The sequence below is a fragment of the Stegodyphus dumicola genome, chromosome 4 (genome assembly GCF_044657685.1).
Source record: "Stegodyphus dumicola isolate Sdum_Otavi_A_Nest chromosome 4, ASM4465768v1".
NCBI lineage: Eukaryota > Metazoa > Arthropoda > Arachnida > Araneae > Eresidae > Stegodyphus > Stegodyphus dumicola.
The window spans coordinates 8,860,523-8,883,129 of record NC_140771.1 but is presented as its reverse complement, the minus strand read 5'-3'; the positions used below and the strand labels follow the sequence as shown (position 1 = coordinate 8,883,129).

At 36.4% G+C, this 22,607-nt stretch overlaps 1 protein-coding gene across 1 annotated transcript; it reads right to left on the bottom strand.

Annotated features, from left to right (window-relative positions):
* Positions 1-4,665: 4,665 nt before the first annotated feature.
* On the bottom strand, positions 4,666-22,063 carry LOC118185784 (receptor expression-enhancing protein 6-like). Its single transcript, XM_085814233.1, has 4 exons — positions 21,827-22,063; positions 15,615-15,708; positions 10,341-10,479; positions 4,666-4,891 (listed from the first exon to the last, which is right to left on the bottom strand). Exons 1-4 carry the CDS (start codon positions 21,963-21,965, stop codon positions 4,724-4,726), a joined length of 540 nt encoding a protein of 179 aa, XP_085670359.1. The 5' UTR covers positions 21,966-22,063; the 3' UTR covers positions 4,666-4,723.
* Positions 22,064-22,607: the final 544 nt, after the last annotated feature.

Genomic DNA, 22,607 nt, shown 5'->3' with positions numbered 1-22,607 from the left:
CTGGCATGGAATATGATAGCACAATTGGGCATTCAGCAACATTTTGCTTTAACCATTATTTGATAAATTGGCCAGTGTTCTACTACCCAACTACCAAGCTTGTCGTACAGATAGACAAGTCGGAAGAGGTCGTCGCACCCTTGCGTTAGTGAAAAGGCAGTTACCCCATTACTGGCACAACATTCGCACTTCGTTTGAAAGCACTACCACCCTTATCACTCTTGCCAAGAGAAATGTTACTATCGCCAATATCTATATCCCACAAAACAGCACTCTTGATCCGGTGGAACTTAACTCTATCTTTACTCTTAAACCCTCCACTATTATTGGTGGAGATTGGAACACCAAGCATACCTAGTAAAAGAACATCCTCTCAAATGCCTTAGGCAATTCCTATTCAACTTCATTCAGACCAATGGCTACTCCATCATTGCTCCCGATAACTCCACTAGGCATTCTTCTGAGAGTTTCAACATCATCGACATCTTTATTGCAAATAATATTCTATAATCATATTACGCTGCTGCTCATAGTCTTCTGTTTTCCGATCTTAACCCTGTATGCCTCATTTATAACACCCTCTGAACTGCTGCTCCTCTCTGCTACTTCTATTCCGAACTGGAAGACGTTGTGTGACATCTTGAGTGGCAGGACTACTGGAAATCTGAAAATGTTCTCGACCACAGGCCAAAAGCTAAATAAACCCTGTTGGTACCTGAAGAGTAACTCAATTAGTTAGTTAGTGAGAGTCCATCGAGTTGACAGACAGTCAGCGAGTGCCGAGTGGGTCGTCGAGTGCACCGAAGGAGTCTCTTAGTGTATCGCGGTTAGTGCATCGTCGAGAGAGTGTGTTGAGCTACGGGAACAACTGAATCGAAGAGTCGGGAGCTGTGCTCTGTGTGTCGTCGAGTGCATCGCGAGTTGTAGCGTGGAGAGTCTCGAGAGTACGTGGAGTTCCGAGAACGACCGAGCAGAGTCGGGAGCTGTACTTTGGTGCTTTGCCGTGAAGCTGTCTTCACCGTGATAGCCTGAAGGCTGTGTCGCTGATTGTTCCAACGTATTTATAGTAGATCTTTGACTACTGTAAAACGTGATTTTGGAGTTGTCCTGAAAATACTGGCCAATAAAGTGTGTTTCGATACTGCAGCAAACGCAGTTGTTCCTATTCACCTCCAAATTTTTTTTTCCGATTTTCTACTTGGAAGAGTGGCATTGGCACTTTAGTTTTAAATCTGTGCATTTGTGATACCTTCAGTACCTTATATCCAAGTTTTTCTAGTTCCTCTTCAATATCATATTTGGAACAGTCAATGGTGAGACCCCGAAAGATTACCTTAGTCCGTCGTTCCAATTTTTAGTGATGATGTAATTATCAATTTGTTTATCTTCCAGATATCCGGAGATTTGCTATGATCAGCCTCGGATTTGGGGAAAACTTTTAGGAACTCGCTATTGATTTTGACAGCGAAATAGAGTTTAGTATTAGTCTTGAGGTTTTTCACAAAATCAGAGATTTTTTTTTTTTTTCTTTTTTGCTTATTATGTGTTCCGCCTTTTTTATTGCATGGAACTTAGGCACTACACGGAAACAGAGGGATGCCCGGGGGAGGTCTTTTTAAGGGAAACTGGCTCGTATCCATGTTACACATGGAGAAAATCACGAAAACGCCCCTGCAGCCAGCCCGTTCGCCGGGACTCGAACCCCGGACCGAACTACCAGTGTTCAGCGGCTTTTACCGCTCGGCGGAAAATCAGAGAATTTAATACTTGGTTTCACCATGATAGGCTTAATTTTAGAGGGCACAACCTCCATAACTTCGTGCTCACCCTGAATGTTCACATTGTCAGTATCATTAGAAGTATTGCCCAGATCTTTGTTAGCTAGGCTTTCAAATTTATTGCTAACATGAATATCAATATTAGGTTTGATTAATTTAGTTGGCCTGGGCACATTACGAGGCTTCTTAAAGCCCTCATCATCATTTCTATCGTTAGCACTGCGTCTAGATTTTTTAACAGGTCTTTTTGGTTCAGGATCATTAACAGTACCAACACTCTAAGTGTTAGATACACACTTTACATCAATTTTATTGCATGGAACTTATTTAGCGTTTTTAGTACACATAGAAATAACATCATAAGTAATATTATTACTAGAGCAATAATCATCAGAATTGAGCACACTAGAAGATTCACACTTACCTTTATATAGTTGTATGAGTTCTTGGTATATTCCTTTTTTATTGTGGTAATGCTTTAACAGCGTTTGTTTATCATGTTTATTAGCGGCGCTAGCTAGTGTCTCAGGAAAATCCATAGCCATCAGTTTAATAGAAGATTGTAGAATGTGAAGTTGTTGAGACACAGTTATATAGTCCGCGTAAGACAGAGTATCTGCATTTAGTAATCCAATCCAGTTATCATCAAGCAATGCATTTGCGTATTTATGAACTTCATCCGGTAGCCATGCCACGTGGGCACGAACGGCAGCAGCGGCATTCATATTGTTCTTAATGCCAGCTTTCAGCTCTAAACAAAATATCGGAAACATTCGTGCAGTATCATAAGACAAACACTTATGGTTGCAATTAAAAACGGCATTCGAAAAAAAGGAAGCGGAAATAGTGGCACCGAATAAAAGAAAATGGAAAATAAGTTACCACCGGTTTGCAAAAGGAAAAATAAGGCATGTTTAGAAATGTCGCCAAGGTCGGAGAGAAAAATGCTCTTATGGTAACCATAACTTCAGAATAGCAAGGAAGTTAGAACCTCCTTGCAGAACAGCAGTTGTTTGCTGGAATGATAACTAAGCAAGCTGCTAGTCTGTCAAATAGTAAAAATAGAAAGGTGCCGGGTGTTCATCGTCAGGTTATCAACAGAAGCTACCTTGCTTCCCATGTAATATATGCAATCTTCAAATCTATCGGGCGTATACTGGGTCACAAAGTATTCATTCGAAAGAAATACAATTCAAATAAATAAAATTCAATTCCCAAAACATTTATATTAATTATATACTTAAATTCGAACGCATAAATATATTTTTTAAAAAATAGCTATATGAAGAAATATAATTCAACCACGCAACTTTAAAAATTAAAATAAAATTCTAAAGAGGAAAATTGTCTAAAAGAAAGAAAGTCTGAATAGGTTCAGATTTTAACGTCGTACCGCAGGATTTGTTAAGTTTTTAATCCTTCGCTGAGCATCGCAGGTTACGATAATACTCTAGGATTCGAATACATTTTGGGGGGAGGGTCTTTTTAACTTTATTATTAAGCACCACTTTCCTCATACTTAGGCCACATAAAATTAAAGAGCAAAATAAGAAAATGATTAAAAACTATCATGGGTTTTATTTAATCTGGAACTAATAAGTCCATAACATACGAAGCGAATTATCGCTGGCTCTGAAGTAACTACAGGTCATGAGGAGATTTTAAGTAACTCTTTTCTTTAAACAGAAACCTAGAACATAAATGCACTTCCTTGTGCTAACAATATCAGCTATAGCTCGTGGCAGCTAAACAGAGCAGTCAATTTCATGTTAAAAGCGAAACAGTAGTCAAACACCCCACAATTTAAATATTACTCGAAGCTGGCTTAATACTTGTCCTGGAGCGTCAAAATCAAAATATTAGCAACGAAATAACGCAAAGCTAAATAATTACAACTATCCGAGCTGGCAGGTACTAACACGTTAGCGTGCCCACGAAGCCAGAAACACGCTGTATCTTAAAAGTCCAAAATCCTCAGTTTAAATACTAGCTATTTCATTTGCATCTGGTCAGGAATACGAAAAGGAGAACTCAAAGTACAGATCTCGAAGTACAAACCATTATAATTGGTTAGTTTAAAATAACAGCCTTAGACATTATATCTTTAGAATTCCCGTTAGAGTGTTAGGAACTGCATACGTTTTCATATTCGATGTATATTTCTATGAAAACTAGCCGCCTGAATGAATTATGATAAAAGCAAAAAAGTATATATATAATGATGTATAGTATTAAAGTATATATGTAATGATGTAAAAAGTATATATATACTAATATGATGATTTTAGCAAGTTTTATTTCATAAAAATATTTAATATTTCAAATTAGACATGTCATTTATATGCTTTTATTAAATCAATCAGATTAAAAAGTAGAAAAAATATTTTTAAGAAATGTTTTTATTGCTTTTCAATCACTACTACTATTACAGTAAAATTAAATTTTAAAATTAAGTATCTTACGCTGAATGGCAAGACGCTAGTGAGTGGAGATCATAAGTATTCTGTTTGAGACAGTGGCAACACATTGCTTTGAAATAGCCGAGATTTTTAATTAAAAATTGAAAGAAAAATGTTTTAAATTCTGCCTGGCGACAGTCTGGTGTGTGAAGATGTTTTATTCGAAAAGTGTTGGCACTTCTCGCTTTCAAATCGCTGAATTTATTAAACAAAAATTCTTTAAATTTGTGCAAAATTTAAAATAAATTCTTAAAAATTCAAGAATAATCCCTAAGTCGACCATGGTTCATGTTGGTAAATATATTCCTTTATTTTTCCATTAACAGCTTCTTTGATTATAGTAAACCCAATTTGATGTTTATCTATGCAAATATGTAGTGACACTAATTTAGTGATGGATGCTCAAAAAATAACAAACAACAACATGATGCGTTTTTCAGTTTTTAATGATCAATATTAATTCTTTTGGCATTCTAATAGGCAGCCTCAAGATGACTCCCTTAGAGACATCCTTCTAATGGTAACTTGAGCGCTTGACATCATCTGTTCTAAGGTATCTCTGTTATGGATAAAGGTGGGTTGGATATAATTATCGTATAGAACAGCAGATCCATTGTAGGGTAGTGGAACAAGGCACCATAACATAAATAAAAACTGAAAAGAGAAGGAAAATTATTATAACTTATATTTAAGAAACGAAAGGAAGAAATTAACTTAATTTTGTAAGGTTTACTTTCATTAATGCGTTATGCTTTATGTTAAATCCCCCGGATATTTCTATTTCTACTTTTTCAGCTAATTCTACTAGAAAAAATATTAGATGTGTTAGTTTAAACAGCAAGCAGAAATATAAGAGAGAAAGAGTTGGCAACTGAGCCACTGGCGCCGCATCTTTCGTATTCTTCTCGACCTGTAACTTAACTTGTAACCTTGTAGTTACGATTCGGGAAATACTGTCTATCGTTAATCTGTTAAAACGTTTAGAAGTAGCGCTTTGGTTAGCAACCGAGTTATAAATACCGGGTAATCCAAAAGTTACAGCAAAACTAAAATCACAATAATGCAAAAAGTACAGACAGTAGCATGATGCGGTTTTCACAAAAGTACACAGAAAGGCATTAAGACCTTTTTATTAATATCGAAAACTTTTATTTCTAGAATAGTTACATTTTCACTGCCAGATGCCGCTGTATTTGTTGCGCGGAAGCGACATTTTGTATGAGACTGTATGGTTATCGCACTCAAGATTATCTTTAAGTTGTATCCTTACAAAATCCAACACGTACAGGAACTGAAACCAAGCGGTCTCGACAGCCATCATAAATTTACAAATTTGGTCGTTTCAACAAAAGTAAAACAACGCGGACCGGCTGCCAAATGTCTTGTGGACTAAGAAGACGCAGTTTTCGCTTAATACAAGTGTAAATACACGTAATTCCAGTATCTGGGTGAAAGAAAAGATGTTTCGGATATTGTTCGGAGAACAGTTAAATTTCATAATTCCCTTTACTGCATAAAACATCATAGGAAATATAACTGAATAATTATTCATATTTTTTTCTTTGAAAAAGGGGCATTGTTTATGTCTACATTTCGCAACGCTACGCAGTTATTTCAAGGTACAGCATCATTCCCTCTCAGCAAGAAAGACAAATGATCCGTAGAGTACCATTATGTAGGCTGGAGAGTATCCGCGCAGGATCTGTCTAACCAGATGCAATCAATTTTTGATGATGGCATGTCCTCAATCCCTCTTTCCAGCGCGAACGGCCACTGAGGTCTTCAGACCCTTTGACTCATGGTTTGCTCATATGGAATTTTCCGCCATCCTGTGACAGGAATTACAGCAGAATCCTCTCTGATACTGTGCAGAGTGTCATGCTGCGTCTGACGGCCATCTTTATGAATGACGGACCTCACAATGAACATTAGCTGTATTGTGAATTGTGCTATCTCTCAGTGAAAAATATGGATTCTGGCAATAAGATGTTTCGTCATTAAAACAAGTCCAATATCTTTCTGTGCATTTCTCTGAAGACTGCATAATGTCTATACGGTTCAAATTACTGAGCTTTTACTTTTCTGTTACTTTTGGATTAACCAGTATTTAATTTGCTGTGCTGTTTGACGTTTTTACGTACTTACATTGTTGTAGTCCAAGCACACCGAAAAAAGTAATGATTTATGCTTTTGTAAGTTTCAGCTAGCATTATAAGCTCGTAATATAAACTGACATTCAGTTCGATTTTATCACTGTTATTAGTTAAACAACACTCTTGGATTTTATGTTAAAGTCGGGACGATAATTCGGATACAGTCTAGGAAAGTCTTTAATTTCTTCATTCCCAGCCTAGGAAGAATGATGTGCACTCCTAAATCTGGGACATGCATACCGCGACTTTCATCGCAAGCCTACGCACTTTTTATTGTTAAACTGTTATTGTTATTGCGTAAAAAATTAATAATTATTAAAGGAATCATTATTAGTCGTTAAAAATAAACTTAATTCACACACACACACACATATAAGTAACCAAAAACGCTCTTGCCGTTTTGGGTAATCACAAAGAAAAAGTCATAAAACAAATAATAATCACCGCTAATCCTCAAAGTAATCATCATCAGGATCCAGTGCCTTTTGCCAAGGAATGGCTAGCTGTGAGATGCCATCACAATAAAACTCAGTAGCCCTCACGGACGCAAAAAAGTCGTTGTTTGACCGGTAGTTGAAGAATTTCCCACGAAGATGGTTGTCCAGGGAATTGAAAAGATGGTAGTCTGCTGGCGCGAGGTCTAAGGAGCATGGTGGATGGGGTAGTGTCTCCCAGTCCAGTCGCTGGAGGGTGTCTCTGGCCTCCCGAGCCACATGCGGCCTCACATTGTCATGGAGAAGGAGAACGCCCTTACGATTAACCAATGCTGGCTCTTTATGCATCAGTGCCTGATGCACACGATCCAACTGCTACGAGTACAGAGCTGCCTTGAGGTTTGGCCCACTGTCAGGAGCTTATAGGGCTCCACTTGGTGACTAGTCCCCAAGATACAAATCATGATCTCGCGTGGGTGGAGAGAAGGTCTCGCAGTGTGAGGCACAGGGTCCCGTCGTGACAACCAATGTCTGGAACGCCTGGGTGGGCCAAACTGGACCCACTTTTCATCGCTGGTGAGTACTCGATCAAATATAGATGCATTGCTGTGCCCGAGTAAGCGATGACAAACAGGTATCGACACATTGTTGCTTGTTTGCATCAGACAGTGAATGGGGTACCCACTTGCTCAGCTTTAATTTAGTATTTTTGTTTGCTGTTTGTGGGTGGCTGAGTTACTTTGAATTCCCTCGTTTCTGGAGATACGGGGCCGCTTCTTTTGAGTTATGGGATACTCGTGTCCAGGTGGGCTGAAAAGGAGCCTCCAATTCTTACAATTCTTACTTTTCTTATGCGGTGCAAATGGAGTCTGGTCGTTTCATCAGATACCTGGAAGCGTGCAGCAAGCTCACCACATGTTTGCCTTACTGTTAGTCTATAGCTGCTCTCAGGGCCTCTCAGGGCCCTGCGTGGTGCATCACTGAGAGATATATCCTCTGACCTGAACTTCTGGAACCATTGCCTGTCGGTTCGCTCGTCAATGGCATCATCTTCAAAGGCCTTGCAAATTCGGCGACTTGATTCTGCTGCATATAGGCCCACTTTAAAATCATACAGCAATCAATGTCCGGACTCCCATCCTAACCACTATATTGCTAGGCTTGACGAGCATTTTTATATTGGGGTTTACTCTTCCAATGTCATATCAGAAACGGTAAGAACATTTTTAGTTACCTTGTATAATGAGACATATTATTTTCCATAGGTGTATGAATGTTCTATGTCAGGAATGGTATTTTGATTGACGTACGAAAGAGATAAATTTGTAAGAAATAAATTTGCTTGATAATGTAAAAATGTAAGAGATAAATTTGCTTGATAGTTTTCAAGAGATATACTGCTAAAAATGAATTATATTTAATACAATTCTGGCAAAACCATGGCTGTTCCTAGCCAATTCACTGCTCGCATAATTTCCTAAGATTCTCGCAGCCAAATTAAAAGAAACCTGATATGTATACCACATGACTTCCCTGTACGGAATATTAAATTATACGCATTTTTTCCTGCATTTCATTTAAACTTACTTCCTCTAATTTAATTAGGGATATATTTCTCATTCAATGAATTCAGCTCTCCCTTCGCGACAAGACAAAAATACATATCTCAAAATATCTATACTAAAAATCGAAAGATATAGAAAAACATAAAACGGCAAATACAGTTAAAACAATTAAACAATTTTTTTATAATTAAAATTACAGTTTCTACGCAAAAACAAGCAATTCGGTCAGTGGGCAAGAAGGCAGATTTTTCGGTGCACCAAACTGAAAGTTTACTTTCGGTCTCACTCGGCAAAAAGACACTGAAGGCGTAGCAACTGAATTTGTTCTGGATACTACGCTGAGTCAATATATGATATAGTTTAATAACTTTATAAGGTATTTTTCCCCTTTCCTAGCGTGCCTTCGTGGTGTAGTGGTTCTGCAAGCTGGGCCGGTATTCCAGAGGTCCGTGGTTCGACTCCCGGCGAAAGCGTTTGCTAATTTTTCATCTTGCCTGCTTCCACAAAAATACCTAATGTCTCTACATTGGCATCCGAATTAAAAGGGTGTTGGAGGATGATTCTCCTCACCCAAAATTTCGCGAGTGGATCCCCCTAAACCCCAGTCGCCCTTTAAAAGGGGGAGTATATAAGGTATTTCTCCCGCTTTCCTAGCGTGCCTTCGTGGTGTAGTGGTTCTGCACGCTGGGCCGGTATTCCAGAGATCCGTCGTTCGATTCCCGGCGAAGGCGTTTGCTAATTTTTCAATTCTCCTGTTTCTAAAAAATATGTAATGTCTCTACAACTTAAATGATAATTCCAGAATGGATTAAGCGTAATTTAATTCGCAATAATAAAAGAAGACATTGCTTTGTTGTTGCAAAGCTTAGTTTCTCTAGATTGGCAACAAATCAATTATTCTGCTAAGCTTCAAATGTAAACAAATATGGCTGCTATGGCAAAAACGATTAAGCTTAGCTGCACTTACAACTTTTAAATTGTTGATAATTTTACAACTATAACAGGCAGGTTAACTAAAGGCATAAAAACCTTAACCGGAAGATAAAAAAAACATAATTCAATCATTTTTTTAAAGCAAAAACTGCACAATTTACAAACACAATTAAGAATAAGAAACCTGAGCTCACTTAGCCGAATATCAGAGTGGATATATATATACTTCTGGTGAGGCCGATTGCAACCAAAAAGGGAGGTGCACATCTACATGTTATAGCAGTCCCACATACAAAACTGCAACGTTCTGAGACTATTCGTTTTTGAGTTATGTGGTGTATTTAATTATGGCAAAGCACACTAGGGCTATCTGCCTAAGGGGAGGGATGCCTTCGTGGAGGACTTTCTAAGGGAAACTGGCTCGTATACACGTTACACATGGGGAAAACCACGAAAACACCCATGCAGCCAGCCCGTTCGCGGGATTCGAACCTCAGACCGAACTACCAGTGCGTTTTTGAGTTATGCGAGATACATACATACATACGTACGCACGTACAGACGCCACGAAAAAAATCTCTTCTGAATCCATTTTACATTCTGTTTTGGGGAAAAGAGTCCGTTGTTTTGACCGTACGTACAGATGTCACGTAAAAAACATCGTTCAGGGATTCGAGAGCAGTCAACATGAATAGTTTCGTTAAAATATGATACCCCAAATTTTCGCGATTATCGAATTACTAATATTTGATGGAAACTAGTTTGCACAAACCGATGATATAAAACAAGAGAAAAATTCTGAAAACTGAATGCCTTAAAGTTTTATTACTTGTATTTTTGAATATTCTTCCTGTTTGCTTAAACAAACTCACATGCATAGCTAATAATTGTTATCGTACTTATAAGCATAAGAATGTAGCAAATGTAAAGTTTCAATGTTGGTTTGGTATGAAATAATTATAAATTTTAGTTTATATTTGACTACTAATTAATCAATTTTTATCAAAATGCTACTAACCTTTCCAATTTGATAACCAGGTATCCACCAGAAAAAAGAATCCCCTATATGTTCAGCAGCATGGAAGAAAGAAAACACAATCCAATACTTCATCTTATGCATAGCTCGGTCCATGTCCCTTTCTTCAAGGGCTTTGAATCTGAAATAAATAATTTATATTGCAAAATGCCAATATTAATTCGGTGCTACGAATCTTAGACGACTTTCATTCAAAATTGCAAAATGTATTTTATGTGGCAATAATGCTAAAATTCCTAATCACAACTTCGTCAAATAGCTTTGTAATTACCCGCGCAAGAAGTTAATTTTTTCCCTGGTATAACAACAACATTTCGTCAAAGTCTAAAAAAGCATTTATAGTACTATTATGGGAAGAAATTCTCTTTAAACGCTAGAAATAAAACGATTCATTTATCTTATTCATGATTAGATCGATTTTTTAAATAGAACTTTAGTCTCAGTATGCACCACTTTGGGCATAATCACCATATCATTTAGTCGGTACTATTCTGTTTTGAGGGCCGTAAAAAAATTGCAGCGAAAATATATGCGCAAAAGCGCCAAATCTAGCAAACGCGCCCATTTAACAGCGCGTCAAATCTAGCGTACGCGCTGATTTCAGATTGCGTAAGTTTATATAGTTCTATATTTCTTAAGACGCCATTGAAATACTAGTTTAATTTTTAAATCTTATATATATATATATATAATGTTGTATGATCTTAAATCCATTTAGTGCGAATACAAGTTATTATTACTTGCGCAAAAAATTTGGGAATTGCCCATGACGTAAAGTCGGCAATAGAATTTTGTGTAAAGTGCAGAATCATCCACTGCTTGACGCGTTTTTAAGAACTGCACATACTCGGTATCCATGGGCACATCGACCTATTTTCACTTAGAAAAAAAAAAAAAAAATCCTAGAATTGCACAAAAATGGCACTGCGCACACCCTTGACTTTATGTACACATCGAGCTATTTTCACTTAGAAAAGTAAAAGAAAATGGACAAAAATTCAATTGTTTTTACCCTTGTAAAAAGCGGGGATCAAATAAATGAGCGATTCTGCACTTTACCGAGAATATTTTCAAAGAAAAGGCATCATTCATTATAGAACATTACGTTTGAACAACCAACGAGATGAAATTATGCTTTAGCGATAATCAGTAGCGAAATAGCGATGCAGGCATCCATTCAGTTATGTTTAGCAATTTTTATATAAATTATAATAATGATCTGAAATAGTTATTTACTCTTTTGCTTCCATTCAGTCATGTTTAGCCTTTTTCATATAAATTATAATAATAAAAAAGTATTATATGAAATTAAGCTTTCATCTAAATTAAAACATCAATCTTTAGATAGTTATTTACTATTATACTTCCTTTCTTGCCTCAATTATTAGGGTTGCCGCAATTATTTTTGGCAGCATTGGCATCAGCAATAGTTTGGCGATTTTTTACGGCCCTCGAACCCGAATAGTACCCATTAGTCTCTCCCGTTAAACTTAGCGCTCATTCATGCATGTTTAAAATTTTCAGTCTCGATTTTAGTTTGGGTATTCATGTATACGGGCATTTTGAACGTAACACTTTTGGAAATTCTCACGTAGGAGTAGTATTTGGCTGAATTTCATGAATCCCTCTTATAATTACACTAAATTTTGGATATAAGATTTTAACAAAGAAGAGATTTTTCATTACAATTATAAGTTGTTTACTGCTATGTAAGTAACACAGATAAAGCACTCGTTTAAGGTTTTAGAAATAAGTCTGCATCTCTTTGATTAAACCCAAAGAAATAACAATAATTCATTGTACTCAGTTATATCCAGAAAACTTTTTTTTTTAATTAGTAATGCTCATACTCCATTCAGAGGAAAGGTAGTAAGAAAGCACATCATTTTTTACAAGAAAAATTTGGGTCATTTTTTTATTTCATCATAAGGAGAAGTTGAAAACACGTACTCATGGAAAGTGGAAATAAAACAAATTTAAGAATACAAAATACAATCCAAGAAATATTTTTTCTTAGAACCGCATATGAATTCAGAAGAAACTGTTCAAATCAAGACAGCGCATTACCATTTAATATGGTTCTAGTAATACGAGGGGGATTTCTTGGAATACTTGCTCACAGTTTTAAAACTTCCGACGCCAGACATAATTAACGTTGAAATAACTGTAATAGTACTTACTACTCGGAATTAAATTGCTGTTCGTTCATAGACGTAATACTTATCTCTGGCTTATAATATGGCTTAGTCTATAAGCCAGAGATAAGTATTACGTCTATGAACGAACAGCAATTTAATTCCGAGTCTTAGATATAAGTCTCTAGTACTTGTAATACAAATTTAAGCCCTATATCTCCAGTAGTTGTAATACCGATTTGAGCTCTAGAAAATATTCGACAATATCTAGCACAAAAGTTAGCTATGACACAATAAAACTACCCGACACATCCAAGAAGGTATGTTTCGTCTCTGAAGATAAAAGAGAAGTCACAAACTATCTGACCTTGGGTAATTTCAGGTAGCTGAGCACTTTGCCGAACATTTAAATCGTCAGCTTACCTGAATAGTACAGACACAGGCTGAAGTACACTGGTGTGCAAACATTAAGGACGAAATCGAAAAATTAGCATATCAGCTGAACGAAGAGGCAGAGCGGACAGAAAGACCAATCAGGAGATTAAGTAAGGTGATGTACGGTAGCACATGCGCAGATATGCAGGTAGACGTAATGGGGGAGTGTCTGAGTAGTATAAAGCATGTTGTCGGTGTAAGATCAGTATTTCTAGCAAAGAGATTGCACGCCGTATAGCAGTTAAAATCACACCGAGTTGCTACCTCAGGGAGAAATGGCGAATAATCAATCTGTTAGACGACATCTGGATGCTTTTACCCGAGGTCGAATCATTGGGAAGTTGGAGGAAGGCCGCAGTGTGACAAGTGTGGCTGCAGAGTTCGGAATTGCTCCCAGCATCGTTTCACGACTTTGGAGACAATTTCAAACTACAGGAACAGCTATCCGGGGATTTAGTAGTGGTCGTCCACGAGGAACCACACCCGCAGATGACCGGTATATTGCCTTACAGGCCAGAAGAAACAGGCGGCAGACAGCAGGAGAAATCGCTAGACACACGACACAGGCGACTGGACGACCGATATCGCGTTTTACCGTGGCCAGAAGACTGCACGGAGGTGGTCTGTTTGCACGACGCCCTGTACGGTGTGTACCTCTAACGCCTGCCCATCGGAGAAGGCGTTCTCTGTGGTGCCGAGAACACCGGAATCGAAGAGACAATGAATGGGGACGAGTACTCTTTACAGATGAGAGCAGATTCAGTCTGAGTAGCGATTCTCATCGCATACTTATCTGGAGAGAGCGGGGAAACCGCAATCATCCCTCGAACATCATTGAAAGGGACTGGTATGGAGGTGGCGGTGTTCTCGTTTGGGGAGGCATCATGCTTGGTAGTCGTACAGACCTTCACATCTTCGACGCAGGTTCAGTCAACAGGACCCGTTATTGTAACGAGATTCTTCTTCCATATGTGCGTCTTTTTAGAGGCGCTATGGGTCCGCAGTTCCTTTTCATGGACGACAATGCAACATGTCATCGCACAGTAGCTGCCGAACAGCTCTTAGAGAGTGAGGATATTGAACGTATGGATTGGCCGGCACGATCTCCGGATCTCAATCCCATCGAGCATGTATGGGAATTTCTAGGCAGACGCTTGGCAGCTCGTACCTTAGTAACGATTCCGGAGCTTCGATTGGCGCTGCAAGACGAATGGGCAGCAATGCTTCAACAACTGATTGACACTCTCATTCTCAGCATGGGCAGACGCTGTGAAACCTGCCTAGCAGTCAGGGGAGATCATATCCCCTATTAAAGACCGGATGTTTCTTGCTGGACACCCATCACAGGGATGTTTCGGCCTTCAGTCGCATTGCGCTCCATGCTACTTTTTCAATAAAGCTTCTTTTTATCCCTCTGATTTCTCTTTTAGTAAGTGTTGCTTACATTACTCATGTGCTTACGTATTGGGGATCTTACGGTATTAAATGTGTTGATTTGAAAAGCTTTTGTACAAAGTTATATTGAAAAAACCGTCTCGTCTTTAATTTTTGCACACCAGTGTAAGATCGATACCTGCGAATCCATTAGGCATGTTTGGTATCACTGGCTCTTGTTAACTGCTAAGCTATGAATGGAATTCCGAAGAACACCCTGGGGGTGCCGATGGTATTCTATATACTTCCGTACCCTCTCTGAACAGACAATATAGGCTTATAGGAGGGATTCATGAAATTCAGCCAAATACTACTCCTACGTGAGAATTTCCAAATGTGTTATTCTCAAAATGCCCGTATACATGAGTACCCAAACTAAAATCGAGATTGAAAACTTAACATGTATGAATGAGCGTTAAGTTTAACGGGAGAAATTAATGATATGGTGATTATGCCCAAAGTGGTGCATACCCAGACTAAAGTTCTACAATAACAATGCTTCTTCCGGGTTTCGATCCTGAGGCCATTTGTATGGTATGGCAGTCAGCGTCAATAACTACTATATCGGCTGGACGGCGATGTCTTGTTGCAGACAAAGGTTGAAGCAAGGCCGACTCCTGCGCATCCATCTAGTCGCACTAGATATCGCTGGGTCATCCTAACTTCTAAGCTACCGCTCTGGATGGAATTCCGAGAAAGAACAACCGAGGGGGGCAAGTTTGGAAGGTTTCCCACCCCTCTTCCGCTACCTCCACCCTCTGGAGAGGATTTCGGCTCGCACTGCATTTTGACAGTCTCCTTGAAGCACAGACACTATAAATTTACAAACATCCATGTCTTCACAGGAATTCGAACTAAGCTCTTCGGTAAGCAGTCAACGGCACTAACCACTAACTGGCTTAGCGGCAATACGCTATCAAAGGGGTACAGGTAAAAGCTGGGTTATCCTTTCTCTAGTATCATCCATCTCTAGATAACTGAGATATTGTTGAGCTTTGCTAAATGTTAAGTTTCAGTCTCAACTTTGAAGGAGGACAGCCGAAGTGTGGCCCGAGGGCCTTCCAGTCGAAAATAAGTTGATGAAGAAAGTACACTTTCTCGCTAGAAATGTCAGTTTGAGGTGTATACCTTATTAGAGGAAACTATTTCGAGCATGTTATTAACGAAAAAGACTACTGAATTTATTTGAATTTCAATTGCCTTTAAAATTATTTTCGTAGCTATAGCTCTTAAAAGTAAAGAACTTACTTACGATTCAAAAGCTGGATATATGACGATAATTGCATCACACAGGAAGGTGATACCATAACCAAGCAGAAAAGTTAGTAACAGAGCGGTGGTCAAACCTGAAAGGAATAAATTGATTTAAGACAGAGTTTTCATTAACTTTGTTGTCTTATTCAAATAGTCTTGTCTCTTGACTAACTTAAAAATTAGGTTAAATTAGTAACTAAGTTATAATAAAACTTTTAAAAACTAAGTTGTAATAAAGTTGTCTTACATTATAATTTATCAATGATTCAAATTTCGAAAACTGGTAGAGGAATTTAAAATCAGATATAAAAGTTTTCATGATAAAATCCGAAGCTAGAACTGATTAATAAATTTGGTAATACTATATGTGAAATGAGGAGCATCTGCAGCTAGAGGAATGAGATGAAAAGAATTCCGAGTTCTTATTTTTTTAATTGATTTTATTTCTTTCATACATTAATTGCAACAGTTTAAGCATATTGCACGCACAATATAACTTAAAATATTTATAGATTAGTTTCGATCTTTCACAAATTTGATCTGTGGGACCATATTTTTTGTCTGGATAAGGTTCGATTTTCTTTCAAATTTACAGATTTTTTTGATAACAAAACTTACCGTGTTTAATCATAAATATAAGTATAGAGACAATGTTCTCTCACTTACATCCCTCCCACACACAAACAAACAAACAATAAATAAATAAAATTAAAAAATTCTAAAAAAAAAATCGAAGTCCTTACAAGCTGACATAAAACCATGAAACTATTGAAAACGAGTAAAAGGTACATTAAAAAAAAAAAAAAAAAAAAAAAAAAAAAAAAAAAAAAAGGTCAAGAAATTTATTGCGTCACGAATGTTGATTCATTAATATTGAAGGGAACTTTTAATCCGTGTTGTGTGTGTCATGAGGCCGATTATTATTAGCCAAGAGGGTTGCAGCACATTCGTATATTACATTACATAACCCAAGAAGGATCTTTATCTTTCAGAAGGTATGGAATATAATTTGCCATACAAGCGAAGGATTCTTGTTCATATGCAGATATATAGTAAATATATCATTCGCTGAATCAGAAATGTTTCCCATGGAAGCGACGTAGATTCATGATACAGTACAAAATCTGTAATCCGGACGTCCATTATCCGGAATGATCTATAATCCGGACCTCAAAGCCACAAATTTTGTGTATTTGTTGTATGCCTTACGCATGCGCGTTTAGCACAAAAAACGAAGCAACTTAAACAACTCACATTGAAAGAAATGTTTAATAAAGTAAACAAATAAATATTAAGCTTTTTTTTTTATAAATTTTGATACCCTTTAGATCATAATTGCTCTTTATTTCATAAATTACCCTTTCATATTTTTAATTGTATAATTTCTGCATGCCATCTTACCAGATTCAAACTGTTGATCTATAATCCGGAAAAACCCTTAATCCGGAATCGCCGAAGTCAGAACGAGTCCGGTGTACGGACTTTGTACTGAATATCTGTTCGTAAGGCAGAAGATTCAAAATTTCTGAAGACTGACCTATTCATTCGAAGCCAATCGCAACCGTTTCATGTGAATTATCACATCTGAAGGACCCGGAAGATATTACAACTTAGACATCTGATCTGATTAAATAAGCTCTAATCTCTAATCTAAGGAATCTTAATTAATCTTAACAATGAAATATATTTGATAGTTAAATATTACCTTTATATAAGTCGAAAGTGTATTTACTGATCAACATACTCTAAGCTAAAAAAAATATGAAGTAAACGTGCCAGATGCTCCGCGTTGATAAAAAAAGTTACTCCTATTTTTTTTTTTTTTTTCCAATGGCAGATTGTGAACAGTTACAGTGTAACACAGTCCATTACTCTATACAAGGCCAGATGTGCTGGTCTCTTTATTATGGAGGCACCTAATAGGTAGGCCACCATCGCCTCCTATGAAGAGACGGACAGTTACAACCATGCCTTCTCCGGGATTCGAATCCAGTCCCTTCGGTATCGCAGTCAGGCTTCCCTAACCACTATACCGTTTTTTGGTAAGAAAATCCTGTTTTTGAAGACTTCTAAGGTTTAAAGCATGAAATGTAAACAAAAAACTTAAATAATTAAAACAATTTACAAACAAATGCACTCACCATTCGAAAAAGAGAAAACAATTTTACAAAATTAGTAAAAATATGAACAAATTTAATTTTTGACAGCAAAGCAGAAATAAGAGAAATAACCAAACAAAAATATACAGAAATGGCTTAACTGGTTCAATGAGTTGCTCTACGAAACAAAAATCGACTGTTACCACAGTAGACAAAAATTCGTCAAATTTGGCGAACGACGTGTCTGGTCACCTGTACCAAAATTATTTGTTTCAGAACATTTAATCTTTCTTTTTGTCCTTGATAATAATAAACTAGACAGAAAGCTTTTAAAGCTTTATTTCTTAGAAAGTAATTATACATTGCTGTTTATACTAACAAAAATAAATGGAAAAAAAGAGACGTCAGCTTTACCAGTAAAATGTGTAGCTGCTTTAGCTATTGTGGAGGAAAATATCGCTTTGACTTTTGTTATATTGTCTCTCATGTCATTTCAAGGATAAAACTGAAGTCCAGTTTACCGCGGTTTCAGTTTAATTACTTCGATAGCTTAATAAAGTACTTCATATATGACACTGTAGCGTTCTACGGGTTAGTGGATTTGCAGTGATTAATGACTAATTGAAGATTTCAAAAAAGAACACAATTTATTAGCCACTATGACTCAGGACAGTTCCAGAAACACGTTTACAGTCGTCGAAACAATCGGCAACAGGCTGCAACGGTGAAGACAGCTTCCCGGCAAAGCACCAAAATACAGTTCCCGACTCGGTTCGGTCGCTCTCAAGCTAATCTTTGAAATCAAAACACTACTACTGAACTTAGTATACTCTCGATATAGATACTCTCCTACTCCGCGTTCTGGCAGGATATCTATATCTGATATATAGCTTTTCCCCTGCTTTGGAGAACATTCTTCAGAAAAGCGGTAAGAATTTGTTCTAGAATATTCTCGCTCCGTCTATGGCACATCGCCAACTTTGTCGCCAAATTAGCGATTTCACGCAAAATCTGGCAACCCTAACCCCGCTTTGCGGGGAAGCTATTTTACCGCAGCTTGGAACTTCGTAATAGCTTTATTTATCACTGCACTATTTCTGAGAACAAAACTATTATCAAGGAAATATTTTCTTAAAAATTTTATGTACAGCGGCACATTGGCGAATACTTTTATACGCAGCTGTCTGTAAAAGAAATGTTTACTTATAGAAATCTGGAGGTCTTTCCTTACAATTTGACTTTCCTTATCAAAAAAGCAACTGTTTTGACTTATACCGCTGGCGATCAAAAGCAAATAAAATGGAAGGTAGATTTATATCATCTGCAGGGCCATTTCTAGTTGGGGCGGCAGTACGTAAAAGTACGCGTGTGGCCAAAATCATTGGAAACTGGACTCTCGTGATACTATGCCTAAATATTTTAAATTGATTAACTTCATTAAGTACTTGTCATATGCAAGTCATTTTTATATAATTTATCATATGTAAGTACTTAGTCAAGTATGAAATGAAAATGTTATTACTCACTGAGCACGTTTTCTTTAATTTGGGGGTGACAATCTTAGGAAAGAACGCGGGCAGCCAATGGCCTAGGAACGGCCCTGATCATCTGACAGTAAAAGTCAAAATAATTCGGTTGTTTGCAATGAGAAATTAACCATTTAATCAATACACACTGATGTATGATTTTTTTAAACAGCTCATATTTCTCCTAACTTTGAATCGTAGCAGGAGTGTATAATCTACAGTGTCTCACAAAAGTGATGGGACACTTGTGCTTTACAAAAGGAAACTGTAGTAAAATAAATTAAGAAAACATGTAAAAATTTTTTGTGGGTGTATTTCATACTTAAATTTAGTAACAATTATTACATAACATACGTTTTCTCAAAATATTAAAATATTCATTTAATAAAAATATAATTGTTTAGAACGGAGCAAAAAATGGCTCACATAAATGATGGGACACTTACTTTTCCATCAAATATTTATTCAAAAATTTTACTTTTTAAAAGGTTTTAATATTTTGTTGGATTTCCTTTTACTTTTAAAACATGATTTAATCTTCTTGGAATGGATTCGACTATTTTTTTTTTTTTTTTTTTTTTTTTATTTCTGGAGTGATTTTACCCCATTCTTCTTGGAACACCGATTTTAATTGTTGTTTTGAAGAAATGGTGTGTTTGCGAATTCTTGATTCCAATTTTTGCCAAATATTCTCTATGAGATTTAAGTCTGGAGATTGTGGTGGTGTTTTTATTATTTCAGGATAGTTATACAGCAGCTAGAGTCTAACGTTCAAAGCAATGTGCTTGGGGTCATTCTCCTGGTAGAATTTAAAATCGTTATGAAGGTTCAGTTTTCGTGCTGAAGATTTCAAATTTTGATTTAAAATGTCAATATACTTGTACCGATCCATTATACTGTCAATAAAAACAAGATTACTCCAGCGGACGACATACACCCCTATACCATAACTCCTCCACCATGTTTTACCGTTGGCACCAAGTTCTGTTTACGAAATTCTTCCCTGGGTTTTCTCCACACCAAGATTCTACCGTCAGAACCAAATATATTAAATTTACTCTCATCAGCAAATATAACTTCATTCCAGTAATCATAATTTTTATTTATGTTGGATTTTGCGAAAGCCAGTCTGAGTTTTCTATTCTTTTCACTTACGAAGAATTTTTTCCCGGCTGCTCTACCGTGATATCCAGCAGATCGAATTACTCTTCTAATAGTCTCAGGATTAACAATTACTCCATATAATGCTTATAAATCAGCAGCAACTTTAGGAGCACTCATTCTTGGATTTTTTTTTTAATATTTCGAACGATAATTCGCTTTATTCCATTGGATAGCTTTGATGGTCGGCCAGGTCTTCTTTTATCCTGAATCATATGATTCTTTTTATATCGTTTAATGATATTGAAAACTGTTGAATGACTCAAGTTAACTGTTTCAGCAGTTTTTCTAATAGATTTTCCACGTTCAATATGCAAATTAATAACTAATTTTCGAACTTCAGGCAAAGTTTCTTTTCGTTTAGCATTCATGGCTGCACAGAGCTAAAAAACACAAAAGTTCCAAAACAAACTGAAGAGAAATACTGCAGACGATTTTATAAGTAATTGCCAATTGCTTTTGAGTAAAAATAAAAACCCCAAAAATATTTTTATTGTACGTAGTAGTATCTAATGGTGTCCCATCACTTATGTGAGCCATTTTTTGCTCCGTTTTAAACAATTGTATTTTTATTAAATTAATATTTTAATATTTTGAGAAAATGTATGTTATGTAATAATTGTTACTAAATTTAAGTATGAAACACACCCACAAAAAATGTTTACATGTTTTTTAATTTATTTTATTACAGTTTCCTTTTGTAAAGCACAAGTGTCCCATCACTTTTGTGAGACACTGTATATGCATCTCGTCAATGCAGCAACATCAAATAATCTTATGTCTTCAGATGCATTTTGGCAAGTTTCTTTTGTCAAGAACAGAACATCATTTAGAATGTCAAGAATGCACTTGAATTTTCAGAACCTTCATTTCAGCATACTTGCACTTAAAAACGGAATATCCACTTTTATTTTCCAGAAGTCGTATGATTTTACAATAATTTTATTACAACCAACTTTGAAATGTCGTCTGTAGACTATTGAATTCGGAGACATTTCACTGGGTTACTGTATTAACGATATCCACTGTTCAATAGCTGTGAAATCATTCTTTCACTAACAAAATGTTTCTGCATGGAAATTAGTAAAGAACCACGTTTTTTTCATTCGTATTTTGATACATATTGCTGCAGGTATCATGCATGCTTTTTTTTTTTTTTTCCCTGTAGCCCTGATTTCAAGATTATCCCTATTCTTTCCTCATTTGTAAGCGTGACGTGTGTAGTCATCTCCGAAAAGAAGGATAAGGGGATTTTAGCAAATTAAAGGACAATTTGCCGCAGCAGTTGTTGCTGTGGTTAAGATGCAAACCCGAAGGGAAATAACAATTTGCATTAATCTATTAGTGTACTACAACATACAAACTGTGTAGATAAAGCGTCATTTAAATTATAAAGTTACATTGTCATATAATATAGGGCCTACCTGTAACAATATAGGGTCCAGGAATACCAGTTTTGTCTTCCAGTTGCTGCAACAGACTACTCAAAGCAGCAGATTCTTCGGCAGTTGTATAAATTTTATTTAAGAGTGAAGTCACATATTCTCTCACTCTATCGACCATTTTTAATTTTGATTGTAAAAAATTTTTAGTACTGAAGAATAATTAATTCAATTTTTTAAGCCTATCTGCATGAAATCAATTTAATTAAACTTAAAATTTCGTGTAGACCATGCTGCCAAAGCAGGAAATTATAAAATTTACAAGTTATTGTTATAGACACGTTCAAATGTATTTTTCATGTTTAACTGTAATTCTGCACTGATGCATATGAGATACCAGATACATTGTTTTGCATTTTTAAATTCAACAAAGCTAAATTTCAGCCTTGGCCACAATCAACATAGCATGCCATTTTAGAGGAACGTGAACAATATATTGTTGTTTCTGAGGTTATTAGATTCTTCCACATAATACAAATAAGCATTCGATTAACGCAATTCAGAATAAAGTCAATTTTAAAACTAAAAGGCAGAGAGATGGAAAAACGTATTTCAGCGTTATGTATAATGCTTTATATTTTATTTGGATCACTTAATTGATATTTGTTTCGGATTCGCAATTCGTACATCTCTCGTTTTAAATGACATTATAATTATATATCAATGTAATAACAAAAACCGTTTACATATTTTTAGAATGGGTTTCATACAATATAATAAAAACATAAAAGGTTTCAAAATAATCTTTGGCAACAACTTAACA

Excerpts from the sequence above, each read along its gene's own strand:
- LOC118185784 (XM_085814233.1), bottom strand. The coding sequence starts at position 21,965 with ATGGTCGATAGAGTGAGAGAATATGTGACTTCACTCTTAAATAAAATT. Across the intron at positions 15,709-21,826 it reads TGGACCCTATATTGTTACAG|GTTTGACCACCGCTCTGTTA; the intron begins GTAGGCCCTATA and ends TATTCCTTTCAG. Across the intron at positions 10,480-15,614 it reads ATATATCCAGCTTTTGAATC|ATTCAAAGCCCTTGAAGAAA; the intron begins GTAAGTAAGTTC and ends TATTTATTTCAG.